General features: G+C 40.2%; 1 protein-coding gene and 1 long non-coding RNA gene across 2 annotated transcripts in view; one reads left to right on the forward strand and one right to left on the reverse strand.

Moving 5' to 3' along the window:
- The window catches only part of LOC110961268 (uncharacterized), a 21085-nt gene extending 15521 nt beyond the window's left edge, over positions 1 to 5564 (reverse strand). The window contains exon 1 of the long non-coding RNA XR_002596362.2: positions 5417 to 5564. This is a non-coding gene — a long non-coding RNA (uncharacterized LOC110961268). The remainder of the gene's footprint in view (positions 1 to 5416) is intronic.
- Positions 5442 to 13138, forward strand: tnfsf11 (TNF superfamily member 11). Its single transcript, XM_022208812.2, has 4 exons — positions 5442 to 5792; positions 7130 to 7165; positions 9636 to 9762; positions 11522 to 13138. Exons 1-4 carry the CDS (start codon positions 5592 to 5594, stop codon positions 11968 to 11970), a joined length of 813 nt encoding a protein of 270 aa, XP_022064504.1. The 5' UTR covers positions 5442 to 5591; the 3' UTR covers positions 11971 to 13138.
- Positions 13139 to 13553: the final 415 nt, after the last annotated feature.

The following is a 13553-nucleotide window of genomic DNA, read 5'->3' on the forward strand; positions in this document are numbered from 1 at the left end:
TTTAGCTGCCATTGCACAAAATAAAGTAAACAAAGGAGAAAATTCTGTCGACAAATCAACACTGCAAACTGAGTTTCCAAATATTTTCCAAAACTTCACGTTCAACGTTCAAAGTCCAACACACATTTAAAAGAATAAATAATAGTCATGAGAGCAGGGCCCATAATGGAGGTCATATGACTGCTGGTTTCCAGGAAACAGGTGTATTGATCATCCTTCAGGTGACTCATGCTACTTCATTCACCGTTTGTCCTTCAGCTTCAGAACATTTCACTTCATTTTATTGCTCAAGTCGTGTTTACTCTGCTCTCTCTTCAGTTTATTCTGGCATGATTATTATCTTTTCAAGGTGAGGGTGTTTTCATACCGATCGATTTAACAGCATTGTGCAATGATTTCTGTGGAACACCAATGTCTTCACCTCTCACCGCGATGAAAACAAACCACAGCGAGGGCTGTGAAACGCAGGAAATGTAAGTTTTTCTACTCTTAAACTTGTCATCGTAGTGCTTAAAAGTTGTACAGCAGTAAAGTGCACATCTCTTGGCATGCAGGGGGTCATTTTACAAGTTTCCATCATGCAAAACGACAGCTTCAGCTCCACAGTTAGTCCTTAAACCTAACCTGACTTTACTTCCTATATATTAACAAATATTTAATAGGACCTGCTATTGTGCCACATTCAGTCATGATCTATGGAAGTATTCTGAGTCATGTCTGTCTGTTATCTGGAACATTTCCCCAACTATGCTGTCTTGCCAAATTTTAATCAAATATTTCATTTTAATTCAAGATATTGTGAGAAAAAAAAAAAGGTTAGTATGGTTGTTTTAGTTGTAGGAAATGCTGTCAAACCTGCATTCCTGTGCAAATAAGACCAAAACAAATTCTAAAAGATGTGAAGCAGTCAACTGTATGTCCACTGCAAGTTTACATGATGCAAAATGAAAAAAAGCTGAACAGTTAGTCCCTAAACCTAACTTGACTTTACCTTCCTATATACAGTATTACCATAAGATTTAATATGACCTGTTATTGTGCCACATTCAGTCATGATCTATGGAAGTATTCTGAGTCATGTCTGTCTGTTATCTGGAACATTAAACCAACTATTTTTTGTTTTTAGACTTGCTAAATTGCAATTTTGATGAAGTACAGAATTTTAATTTAAGATATTGTGACAAAAAAATATTTGTATGTTTGTTTTAGTTGTAGAAAATGTAGAAAATGCTGTCAAATCTGCATTTCTGTGCAAAAAATAAGACCCACTGACACATCGTCAGGAAAACTAGACAGAAAAATTGATCATTTTCCATCATTGTTGTGCGTCATGCGGCAACTGTGGCACACTGGGTGGTCCAGTTATTGTCCTCTAAACAGCAAATACGTCACAGCTCAATGTGAAAATTCAGAAGTGAAGGATGCCATGAGGGGATGATTCCTCATCAGGCATTATCACCATTTACTGTCACTGTGCTGCATTGCATAGAACTGGATGCCTGCCAGGGACTTTTTGATTTCCACTTCCAGAGTAGAAGACTTTGTCAGTGATTCATGCATGAATAACATTTTTTAAGGTATTTAGCAAACAGGGCTGGTTTGATTTTCGATGGTATTCCTGTTTTTGCAGAAAAACTGCATAAGTTATGGCAAAACAGCCTCAGTGTTCCTGCAGAGAACCTCATTTTACTTTTACTTCTATTATTATGACATGCATATTTTTTTAAGTGTTTAAAATTACAACAATTTTACAGTGAGCAGTGATTTGTTAAAACATAAACATTTAAAATGTATATAAAAATCATTTTAAAAAAAGAATGTGAGTATTGTCCTCAGTCTGACCACTTCTCTTTAAAAAAATCTGTCTCACTGCTAAAAACAGCATTCAGACAGAATGCTTTGAAATATGTAAGTAACATTAATAAATAATGAAAAAATCCCATTTAAATTGCAATATCCATGAATTATTTCAAAGACTATTCATTTATTCATTCATTTACTCTTTAATAAATTAGATCTGTTTATCCTATTGGTTTGCATGTGTTCATATAATACATAAAAAAATCTAAAATATTATTCTGTCAGCTGTGGTGTCAAAAAAACAATAAAAGAGTCATTTTCTAAAATTAAAGTCCATTTTACGTGAGCTAATTTGTATTTATTTGACTTTTTTAGTGCTCATGAAGGATATTTACATGTGTTAAAACAAAGAAATGATATACAGTGGGTACAGAAAGTATTCAGAACCCTTGAAATTTTTCACTCTCTGTGTCATTGCAGCCATTTGCCAAAATCAAAAAAGTCCATTTTATTTCTCATTAATGTACACTCAGCACCCCATCTTGACAGAAAAAACAGAAATGTAGAAATTTTTGCAAATCTATTAAAAAAGAAAAACTGAAATATCACATGGTCAGAAGTATTCAGAGCCTTTGCAGCAACATTCATATGTAACTCACATGCTGTCCATTTCTTCTGATCCTCCTCGAGATGGTTCTGCTTCTTTATTGGAGTCCAGCTGTGTTTAATTAAACTGACTGGACTTGATTAGGAAAGGCACACACCTGTCTATATAAGACCTTACAGCTCACAGTGCATGTCAGAGCAAATGAGAATCATGAGGTGGAAGGAACTGCCCAAGGAGCTCAGAGACAGAATTGTGGCAAGGCACAGATCTGGCCAAGGTTACAAAAGAATTTCTGCAGCACTCAAGGTTCCTAAGAGCACAGTGGCCTCCATAATCCTCAAATGGAAGAAGTTTGGGACGACCACAACTCTTCCTAGACCTGGCCGTCCAGCCAAACTGAGCAATGGTGGGAGAAGAGCCTTGGTGAGGGAGGTAAAGAAGAACCCAAAGATCACTGTGGCTGAGCTCCAGAGATGCAGTCGGGAGATAGGAGAAAGTTCCACAAAGTCAACTATCACTGCAGCCCTCCACCAGTCGGGGCTTTATGGCAGAGTGGCCCGACGGAAGCCTCTCCTCAGTGCAAGACACATGAAAGCCCGCATAGAGTTTGCCAAAAAACACATGAAGGACTCCCAGACTATGAGAAATAAGATTCTCTGGTTTGATGAGACCAAGATTGAACTTTTTGGTGTTAATTCTAAGCGGTATGTGTGGAGAAAACCAGGCACTGCTCATCACCTGCCCAATACAATCCCTACAGTGAAACATGGTGGCGGGAGCATCATGTTGTGGGGGTGTTCTTCAGCTGCAGGGACAGGACGACTGGTTGCAATTGAAGGAAGGATGAATGCGGCCAAGTAGAGAGATATCCTGGTGGAAAACCTCTTCCAGAATGCTCAGGACCTCAGACTGGACCAAAGGTTCACCTTTGAACAGGACAATGACCCTAAGCACACAGCTAAAATAACAAAGGAGTGGCTTCAGAACAACTCTGTGACCGTTCTTGACTGGCCCAGCCAGAGCCCTGACCTAAACCCAATTGAGCATCTCTGGAGAGACCTCAAAATGTCTGTCCACCAACGTTCACCATCCAACCTGACAGAACTGGAGAGGATCTGCAAGGAAGAATGGCAGAGGATCCCCAAATCCAGGTGTGAAAAACTTGTTGCGTCATTCCCAAGAAGACTCATGGCTGTACTAGCTGAAAAGGGTACTTCTACTCAATACTGAGCACAGGGTCTGAATACTTCTAACCATGTGATATTTCAGCTTTTCTTCTTTAATAAATTTGCAAAAAATTCTACATTTCTGTTTTTTTCTGTCAAGATGGGGTGTTGAGTGTACATTAATGAGAAATAAAATGAACTTTTTTGATTTTGGCAAATGGCTGCAATGACACAGAGAGTGAAACATTTCAAGGCGTCTGAATACTTTCTGTACCCACTGTAAATGTGTGTGTGAAAGATGTATGTTATTACTTTTATTTATTCATTTTTGTTTTAAAACGTTTAATTCAAATATTCATTTAGTTGTGTTAATTTTATACACTATATAAAAACACAAAACAACTGTGGTGTCAAAACAACAATGAACAAGAAAAATGACATCATTTGGAGTTATTTTGCTTTTCAATGCTATAAAGGATATTTAAATGTGTAAAATGAAGGATTTTTATATTACAGTATTACTATTTTATAAATTTTAATTTGACTGGTTCATCTATTAAATCAAAAGGACATATTAGTGAAATTATGGGATGGTATAGTATTGTACGAGTCTTTTTAGGCTGAAGAAATACATGTAAAAATAATAGAAATTACCATTTTTCATTCCAAACATTTGGAAGTTTTCTGCATATTCACAGCAGCAGGTTTTTAAAGTGATTTTGTTTTAGGTTTGTGAACTCAGCTTTTACAATTTTACTGATATTTTATGTAAAATCTGTGAAAATTATAATATGTAAAAAAAGAATTAAACTGGTTTGATTAATACATTAAAAGTGAATATTTGTGAATTTGAAACTGTCTTGTTAAAAATATTTTTTCTTTTTTAAACTGGCAGTTTCCATTTTTATGTGGAAATAAAATTTTCTGCTCATTCACAGCTGCAGGTTTTTGATGTTATTTTGCTTTAGGTTTGCAAACTCATTGGTTTTTGTCATTTTCTGAACATTTTTTGTGTATTTTTGAAATCCATGAAAATAAAAATTGAAATATATAAAACAGTATTAAACTATAAATTCGACTGATTCTGCTAATAAATTAAAAGGAAATATTTGTTATCTTTTAGGTTCAAACTTAATTTTCTGCTCATTCACAGCTGCAGGTTTTTATTCTTATTTGGCATTAAGTTTGTGAACTTTGATTTAATAATTTTACTGATGTTGTGTATTTCTGAAATATGTGAAAATGAAAATATGTAAAACAGGATGTAACTTTACATTTGACTGGTCTGATTAATAAATCCAAAGGAAATAATTGTGAATTTGAAACTGTCTTTTTAAATTAAAAAATATCTTTAAACTTTTTTAAAGTGTCAGTTTCCTTTTTTTTTAAAAAAAAAATGTTGAAATTTTCTGCTCATTCATATCTGGACGTTTTTAATGTTATTTTGCACTAAGTTTGTGAAGTCAATCAGTCTGAGTAATTTTAGCAATGTTATTATTTCCAAAATGTATGAAAATAAGAATGTATATATCCAAAACAGGATTAAACTTTGAATTTACTGGTTCAGCCTCTACATTAAAATGAACTATATAAAATAGTCTTTATACGACAAAACTTAATTTTCAGCTCATTCACAGTTGCAGCCTTTTTTGTTATTTTTGCATGAAGTTTGCCAATTCAGTGCAGTCAAACTTTTTTTGTGTTTTTACAGTGCACTCTGCTGCTGCTGCTGCTTTGATTTGAGCTCCTCCGTGTCCCGCCGTCTGTGTGTCACAGGTGGGTGTGGACGCTCGGGGGCGGATCTCATGTTAACGTGGCTGAAGCCATAAAACGCGCGCTTTACCTGTCGTCCGCTCAGGTCGATCCGGTTCACGGTCCCGCTCCGGTCCGCTCTCTGCTCCTCCTCCTGTGATTGGCTGCTCGCCTCCTTTAGCCCTCCCATCGCAGACTATAGCCGCTGTGCACACGGAGCTCCGTTGAGTCTGGCCCGGGGCGGAACGGCACACACACTGCGCATCATGGCAGCTACGCACAGCGAGTACCGAGGCTACCTGCGGAACACCGTGGACATCGAGGCGGCGCAGCACCGCTTCCACCCGGTGCAGAGCTCGGAGCCCACGTACCGGCCGCTGCTATTCGGGACCCTCGCAGTTATGGGATTGCTTCAGGTGGCTTCCAGCGTGGCGATCTTATTACACCTGACAGGCTATTTGCAAGAGGTATGTGGACTGCTGCTGTCACTCTGTGTGGTCCGGGGTTGGTGCTTTGCTCTCCGGCGCGCCGTGCGTCATTCGGCGAACTTTGGCTGCGCGTAAATATTTACCTTCAAACTACTGTCAACAGCTGCAGGCTTCGCCGAGTTAAGAGAGATTTGCGCAATTTTATAACGCCATAAAATGTCATGAGCCGTCGGCGCTTAGAAGTGAGGCAATTACACGAGGCAGGGAGGGAGGAAGAAAAGAAAAGGAGAAAAAAAAGCGCAAAGTTGTGCCGTTCTTGTGCGCCACGCTTTGTCTCTTTGAAGGCGCAGATACCATCTCACGGAGTTCTTCTGAAACTTTACTTGTTTCTGAGTTTTTCCAGCTCATGTGCGGCGATAACATCTCCTCCGCTGCAGGAGACAAATGTCAGACTTTGCAGTAAAGTGATGTTTTGCTTTGAGACTCGGATTCTGCAGCTGCTTTTCGTGTTTACATGCCATCCGGGGCGCGCATCTGTGATCATCATGCGAGCAGAAGCGGAGCTGGATGGCTGTTGCTTATATTATTATCGGGCTGCTTCTGCCTCTCGTCATACTTGCAGAGCTGCCATCGTGTAAAAATAACATTTACAATGTGCCAAGATTTGTTTTGTGGAAGCTGAATAATTGTCCTGTTAGAACAAGCCAAGTGCGCAGACCGCACGTCCGCCGCGTCCGGGTTCACCTGGAGAGCATCTCTGCCTCCCTTCCAGCCTCTCCGGCTCTTATTCTGTTTGTGTGTTTGAATTTCTCTGGCTTGTCTTTGGCATAAACACGCTGCAGTGTGGTAGTAGCTATAGTTATGTACGTGGAGGTGGGCCAGAGGGGGAATAAAAACAGATTGAGGAAGGAGGGAAAAAAAGGAGCAGAAAGAGGCAAAGATTTAATACTTTAATCATGCTGGGGTGATAATAAGAAGATGAAATGATTCCTCGAGTGCTCAGCAGCTGCTCAGAGTCCTTCCTGGATCCTGAATTCCATGACATCTGGTTGCACTCTGAGCGTGAGTCAGCACAGTTTAAGTTTTTGGTTGGCCGTGAGCCACCATCTGCCCTCCAACACCTGTAGGACTTCCTGGAGATGCAGATTGAGGAGCTGGAATCTGCTCTGCAGGACGCAGGAATGTGCAGGAAAAAAAGCTGCTGATGTGCAAAAAAAAAAAAAAAAAAAGGTGTTGAGATTCACGATTGCAAGAGGAAAAGCTGAGCTTCCAGAAAACTTTAGGTTTTGTTTTGCTCACACTGGAATGCACAGAATCAGCTCCCACACTAAGGAACATTCTGGTGTTTATTAACCTCCTTCTGTTTCTGTCTGCAGGTAGATTTGTCCACGGCTCCACACCGGCCCATAGAGGTGAGTCCAACCCTCAGATAAACTGCCTCCTAAACACCTCCTGCTGCAAGCCCTCACACATGCACGACTGCTGCTTTTGACTGATTTCACCCTAATTGGTGCTAAAAAGGAAAAAATAAAGCCTCCAGCCATAATCCTCTTTAACAAGATTTCCAAGCAAACCAGGTATTTCCTCCTTGGGAAGTCCAGCTCCTCTACTAGCTTAATGTTTCAAATTAAAAAGGAAAAAAAACAAAACAACTAAATAAGATAATCATCTGCAGTTTTGCACTGACAGGAGTTGAGATTTTCCCACGGGTGTGTTTTCAGCTTCTGTACAGCAAGCACAAAAAGCCAGGGTGGTCAGAGAGGCTGCAGAGAGGTCAGACCGCTGCAGGGAAAACACCTCTCCGCCTTTTGATATCGGTCAAACAGCCCTTTTCCGCAAGTTTGATTAATCTCGTGAAGCAGAAGGAGTTTACAGCGTGGAGCTCCTGGTGAGTCACTCGCTGGCGTCAGTGGTCTCTGCGCTGATCAGTAGCGGCATGAGGGAGTTATAAAGTAGGGATTCTTAATTGTTGAAGTCATATTTTTTGTCTAATCCCCCTGTTGGAAGTCGCCGCCCGTCTTTTGGCTCGGGCTCTGCTGAGCAAAAGCAGCAACAAAAAAAACCCATCCAGGAAGTAAAACAAGACTGAATAACAGCACTGCTCTGCTTCACCAGTGTTTGGTTTCCCATAATGCTCTTTTAAATGATGTATTTGTGTTTGCCGTGGGTCTCCCTTGGTGGAGCGCTAACGCAAACCACCCAGCCAGACTGAGGAGCTCATTGTGTTGGCCGGTTCCCACAGCGAGGCATGCTGGGAGCTTTACGAGGTGTCGGCGTCCACTTAGCCGCGTCTGCTGGGGTTGGGCCTCCGTTGACAGCTGTCAGGTCAGGCCTTTCTGCTGCTTTGATGCGACGGGGACGGGCAGGTCCGGGTTCGGCCTGCGGTTGGTCTGAACTTCGTGGATGTTTAGAATCTGAGGACGAAACACAAAGAGACGCTCTGCTGCCGCTGCTTTGGTGGCCGGTTCCTCTGTTCCTCTGAGTGGATCACTTTTGTTCCAAGTGCAGCATCTCAGAAACCACCCATCAACATAATAGACATGTTGACTGATGTATGTGGTGTGTAGTTAAAGGGCTGAGCTGCAGCCCGCATGCACTGCGGCGTCGCAGGAACCGAGCATTGCACATTTCAAGGCTCCGCGCCGCACTTGAGCTCCAGATCGCGCTGCAGATTAGGAAGCTGCTGCTACTTTGTCTAAATGATCTCTTCTGTCTGGTCGCCGAGGTATGACGCGGTCTCGCCACAAATCAAGACGGATCCCACAATGCATTGCCAACTGGGAGCTCGCAATTACTTTGCAGCCTTGGCAAGACACTGTTTACCCCTGTCTCCATTCAGGACGCTGCCTTATAAACATGTTTGTGCAGCAAATTGTTTTCGGCGCTTGCTAATCTTAGATTGACATCAAATTAGTCCTGACTGGGGTTGTGTGTATAGAGGAGTAATATTAGCACAGTACAGGTGCAGTGTGTTGCAACACCGCACTTACGGCGTTGGCGGGCCTGGCGCTGGAGATGAGTTTATTTGGAATGCACTTTGTTTGTGTGTGGGTTTGAACTTTCGAGCCATTTCAACACTTTCCCTTTTGTTTTTTGTTGTGTTTTTTTTTCTTTTGGTTTTTGGCTCTTGGCTCAGGCGTTGGGGCAAGATGGTATCGCCAAGAGATTATTGGATCATAGGAAACAACTCTAACAACCATAAAACAAGTTCAAACACCTTCAGGATACAATAAGCCTTCAGTCTAAACAAACTAACTGAATAAATGTGCACTTTATAGACGATTTAGTGGGTAGAAAGTGCAACGTTGCTTCGCCCTTTCGTCAGTGCAACTATGTAGGTCGAAAACAACACACCTGATATTTGAACCTCCTACCTGATGTGTAGGAGAGTTGGCAGCTGCTGTGCGCCGACTGTTTACTTGCTTGGAAACCATGTTTTCCTTGAGTGTATATGCTGGGTCTTGCCTGAGGACAGCCGGGCTCAGACTGACTGCACGGCGGCGTCACTGGCCTTGAATAGAATCAGCACTCGGGTTCTGAACACAATCCAGATGCGATTTGTGCCAAATCCGCGAGAAGCACAATCTTTCTGAAAGGTTACACTCATCGGGAGAGGAGAAGAAGTTAGCCGGCTCACCAAAGAGGATGTAGAATACATGTACTCAAATCTGCAGATAAACAGATGCTTATTCAAAGAGACAGCAGGACAAATCTGCTGAAATGCGTCCAAGTCGTGTAGTCGTGGGGGCAGGTTGGTTCTCGAGTCTTCTATGGTGAAGTTTAGCAGCTTCTTGCATTAAAACAAGAGACACAAGTGTTTTTTCAACCCTTACGTCTGTCAGTTGAGTGTTTTGTTAAATGAGCTTTTCCTTTTTCCTGCAGGAGGTGCAGACGGAGCCGATGCTCGACGCCCTGAAAGACACCAGGAAAAACAGACGGTGCAAAGCTCCGAGAGAAAACCTGCCGGCAGCCCATCTAGTGATCAGCCGGCAAAACGAGGAGTCCAAGAGTGAGTCCAATTGATTTAACGTTTTATTGTTATTGCACTGGGGTTGAACGGTATGCACAAAAAAAAAATAAGAGTCACATTGACAGATATTGCCATATGAGTCCTGATTTCAGTGGGAATGGTGTTGAAATGTATTGTTCCCATATGTCTTGAGAATCTGTTGCACCACAAAACTACATCTAAAATGTTATTTTGTGACGCATTTATCCAAAAGTTGCAGCTTTTCCATATTTAAGTCATGTTTTGGTTAATTACTGTGTTGTGCCACAAATGCAGCTCATTCTGTCTTTGTTGTAGATTCTGTACTAAAGAAATTGGCCACACCACATTTTCCTTGCAGTTTAGCCTTAGCTTGTTCATCATGTAAGTGTTTGCTAAGTGGATATTTACTTTTACTCAAATAATGTCAAAGGAAAATGTATTTTTTTAAACTTCTGTGAGACATGTTAGCAGCTAAGCTTAATACATCAGTCTTAAGCTTAGCTTATGGAGTAATGTTGGACATCATCTTCACAGCAACTTAGCATTTTCACTGTTAGCATGTTTTTAATGTAAATGTTTGCTAAGTGCAGATTTACTTATTAATAAATCATTAAATAATGTCACCCTAAAATTACACAATAATGGGCCAAAACATGTTAATACCAAAGCATGCTAGGAATTAGCATTACCAGTTAGCTCCCACTGTTTCTAAATTGTGAGTCTAGCTAACTGAACATTGGCTTGCTACCGGATATTCCCCCCCCCCCCCCCCCCCCCCCCCCCCCGTTTGCCCCCTAAAACGTTATTTATTTTAGTATATATATTTAAAAAAAAAACAACATCAGTACATCATACTTGTGGATCTATAACTGCACATGCCATAAAACCAGAAAAAAGTTAGCCTATATTAAATCAGCTCCATTAAAATAATGTTAAAATCCTAAATTGCTCAAGGTAAAATATATATTTGAACTGAACTGTGCAGATACACATTTTTAAATTTCAAATATGATAAAATAGCTTTAACTGATCAACAATATTACAAATCAAATGCACACAAATTATCACACTGGAGTGAGTTGGATCACAATAAACTCAAAAATGTCAATTTATAGCAATATAATTGGCGACTAATATGCTAAAGCAGGGCTAATTTAGAGAATATACTTGAGAAAAGAAGCTGTAATAAAACCTTCAATCAGCCTTCTATGGGTTTTCATTTTAGTTTCATGTTTTCCATGAAAACTCACACTTTAATTCATGTGCTAACATAACTGCACAACGGTTTTCTAATCATCAATTGGCTTTTCAGCACCATTAGCTAACACAATGTAGCATTAGAACACAGGACTGGTGGTTTCTGGAAATGTTCCTCTGTATCCCTATGGAGATATTCCATTAAAAATCAGTCATTCACCACAATAAAAATGTCTAGACTGTATTTCTGATTCATTTAGTGTTATCTTCATTGAAGAAAACAGTTTTTCTTTCAAAAATAAGGACATTTCAAAGTGACTCCAAACTTTTGAATGGTAGTGTAATTAACTTTTAAAATTACCCTTTTGGGGGGGGCAAATAAGTCCAAAAACCTACGTGTACCTGTCCTAGTGTGTTTAGGAAACGTATATTTTGATTGAACAGTCCAAGTTCCTCCTTGCAAAGACATTTCTTAACTTTTATTGCTGCAACCTCATTCAGTGAATAAAGATATTGACCAGATGCATGAACCCACCCTAACTTATTGTTTTTTTTTTTGTTTTTTTTTGCTGCTCTTCAGGAGTCGACCCATACCCGAAGGCCGTCACCATTGACTGGGACGAGGAGCAGTCATACCGCTACAGGATGGATTACCAGAAGGGCAAACTGCTGGTGATGGAGGCCGGTTTCTACTACATTTACACAAACATCTGCTTCCGCTTCTACAACCTTTCGCAGTCGGAGGACAGCAGGCAGGTCCGGCTCATCGCGGAGCTCGTTCGCAACGCCCAGCTCATCCAGTACGTCTACCGCGACAGCATCAAACAGACCAGCAGGGCCCAGATGCTGATGAAGACGGGCAGCACCATGCGCTGGCACAACACAACCTACAGCATGTACTGCTCCCAGCAGGGCCGAGGGGTCCGGCTGGACAAGGGGGACGCCTTGTTCGTCAACGTGTCCAACTCCTGGATGCTGGACCGGGAGGGCGAAGGGACGTATTTTGGCGCCATAAAATTGGGCAACTGAACCCCAAACACGTGTGGAGCGGACATGCTACTGAACATTTGATATGCCAAAGAACCACTGTTAGTGATTTATAATATTGATTTTTGTCAAAAAATGTTTTTATATATATATATATATATATATATATATATATATAATTGTACATTTGTGTTTAGATTCATTTTGTTGCTCTTGATCATTCAGCGTTTTATGAGAATGGAAAAAAAGGTTTTCAAAAACTTGTCTTTCCACTTTCCCCCCTTTCTCCCTGCAAATAGACACATACAAAATAGCACTGGAGTTTTATTGGACTTTTTGGGTTTTTTTAAGTATTGTGGTTTCTGTTGGGAAATTTCAATACATTTCAGTTCAGATTACAACATTTAGACTTAAGAATTGACATGTGTTTATGCACTAATTAAACAAGCCGCGAGGGAGCGACTAAGGAAGTGAGTTTGTTGGCAGGAAGTGCAGCGAGAAAGGATTTATCAGTGCAGATTGTTGGGAAGAATGTCCAAAAAGAGCATTGTAGAGCGACGGAGCATCTGCTTGTACTTAGCAGATTATCACAGGATAAAAATAACAAGCCTCCCAGGCCTGCGTCTGACCCGCAGCAGCGAATGCATAAATGTTTTCCTGAAAGTTTCTGGAAGTGTGAACATGGCAGGCAGCGTAGCGTCTTCATGGCTTCGGCGGCATCGTTCGATTTCTTTCAAAACCTCTGAAACTTAAAGATCCCCTTTGGCTCTGACGTTGTTGCGTGTTTGCTCCAAAAACTCATTTGTTATCCAGTTTTCTGTCTTAAGCTGCCTGCTTCACTGAAGGCATTTACACGACAACGTCATTTATACTAAGGACGAAATGACATCAGTTAGTTTTTGTTTATGACGATCAACTCGCGATGCAGATAGCTGGACTGTCTGAACGACATGACTTGTCTTTTTTTTTTTTTTAAAAACTAGAGGAACCAAGTTGAGTTTGGTTCATCTTTTAACTTAATTTTTTTGTTTTTCATTTGGCTCTTCAGTGAGGTAAATGGGAATATGCACTAAATATTTATTTATTAGCTGTAGAAGTACAGAGGCGGGTCATTGTTACAGTGACCTTTCGGCTGTAAAAAAAAATCATTTATATTTTATGTCTGTATGACATTCATTATGCAGCACTTAGAGGAAATAGTAGACACGCTTTTTGTTATTAAAACACAAGGGCTTCATTTCAAATTCTATATTTATGTATCTTAATTCTCTTCTTCTACAAGATTGTAGCATACCTGTAAGATCTTCATCTGATTTCACCTGATAGATTTTTCCATTCAGTGTTTCTTTTTTTATTTATGTTTGTGTATGTTTTAATAAAAAAAGCTACTTTTGTAACAGTGTTTCTTGTGTACACTGTAAAACAGAAAAATTGATATAATTCAGCAGTTAGTGCACCAAAAATACTGGAAAATAACTATCGCATAATAAAACTGTAAATTTTCCTACTTAAAATAGGTTTTTAGCCTTGATTCTGTACGAGAATCTGTATTTTATGACATTATGTACATATGTAAAAACAATGAAATCACCAAAAATATAAATGTGATAAATGATACTGAGGAT

Source organism: Acanthochromis polyacanthus, chromosome 14 (genome assembly GCF_021347895.1).
Source record: "Acanthochromis polyacanthus isolate Apoly-LR-REF ecotype Palm Island chromosome 14, KAUST_Apoly_ChrSc, whole genome shotgun sequence".
NCBI lineage: Eukaryota > Metazoa > Chordata > Actinopteri > Pomacentridae > Acanthochromis > Acanthochromis polyacanthus.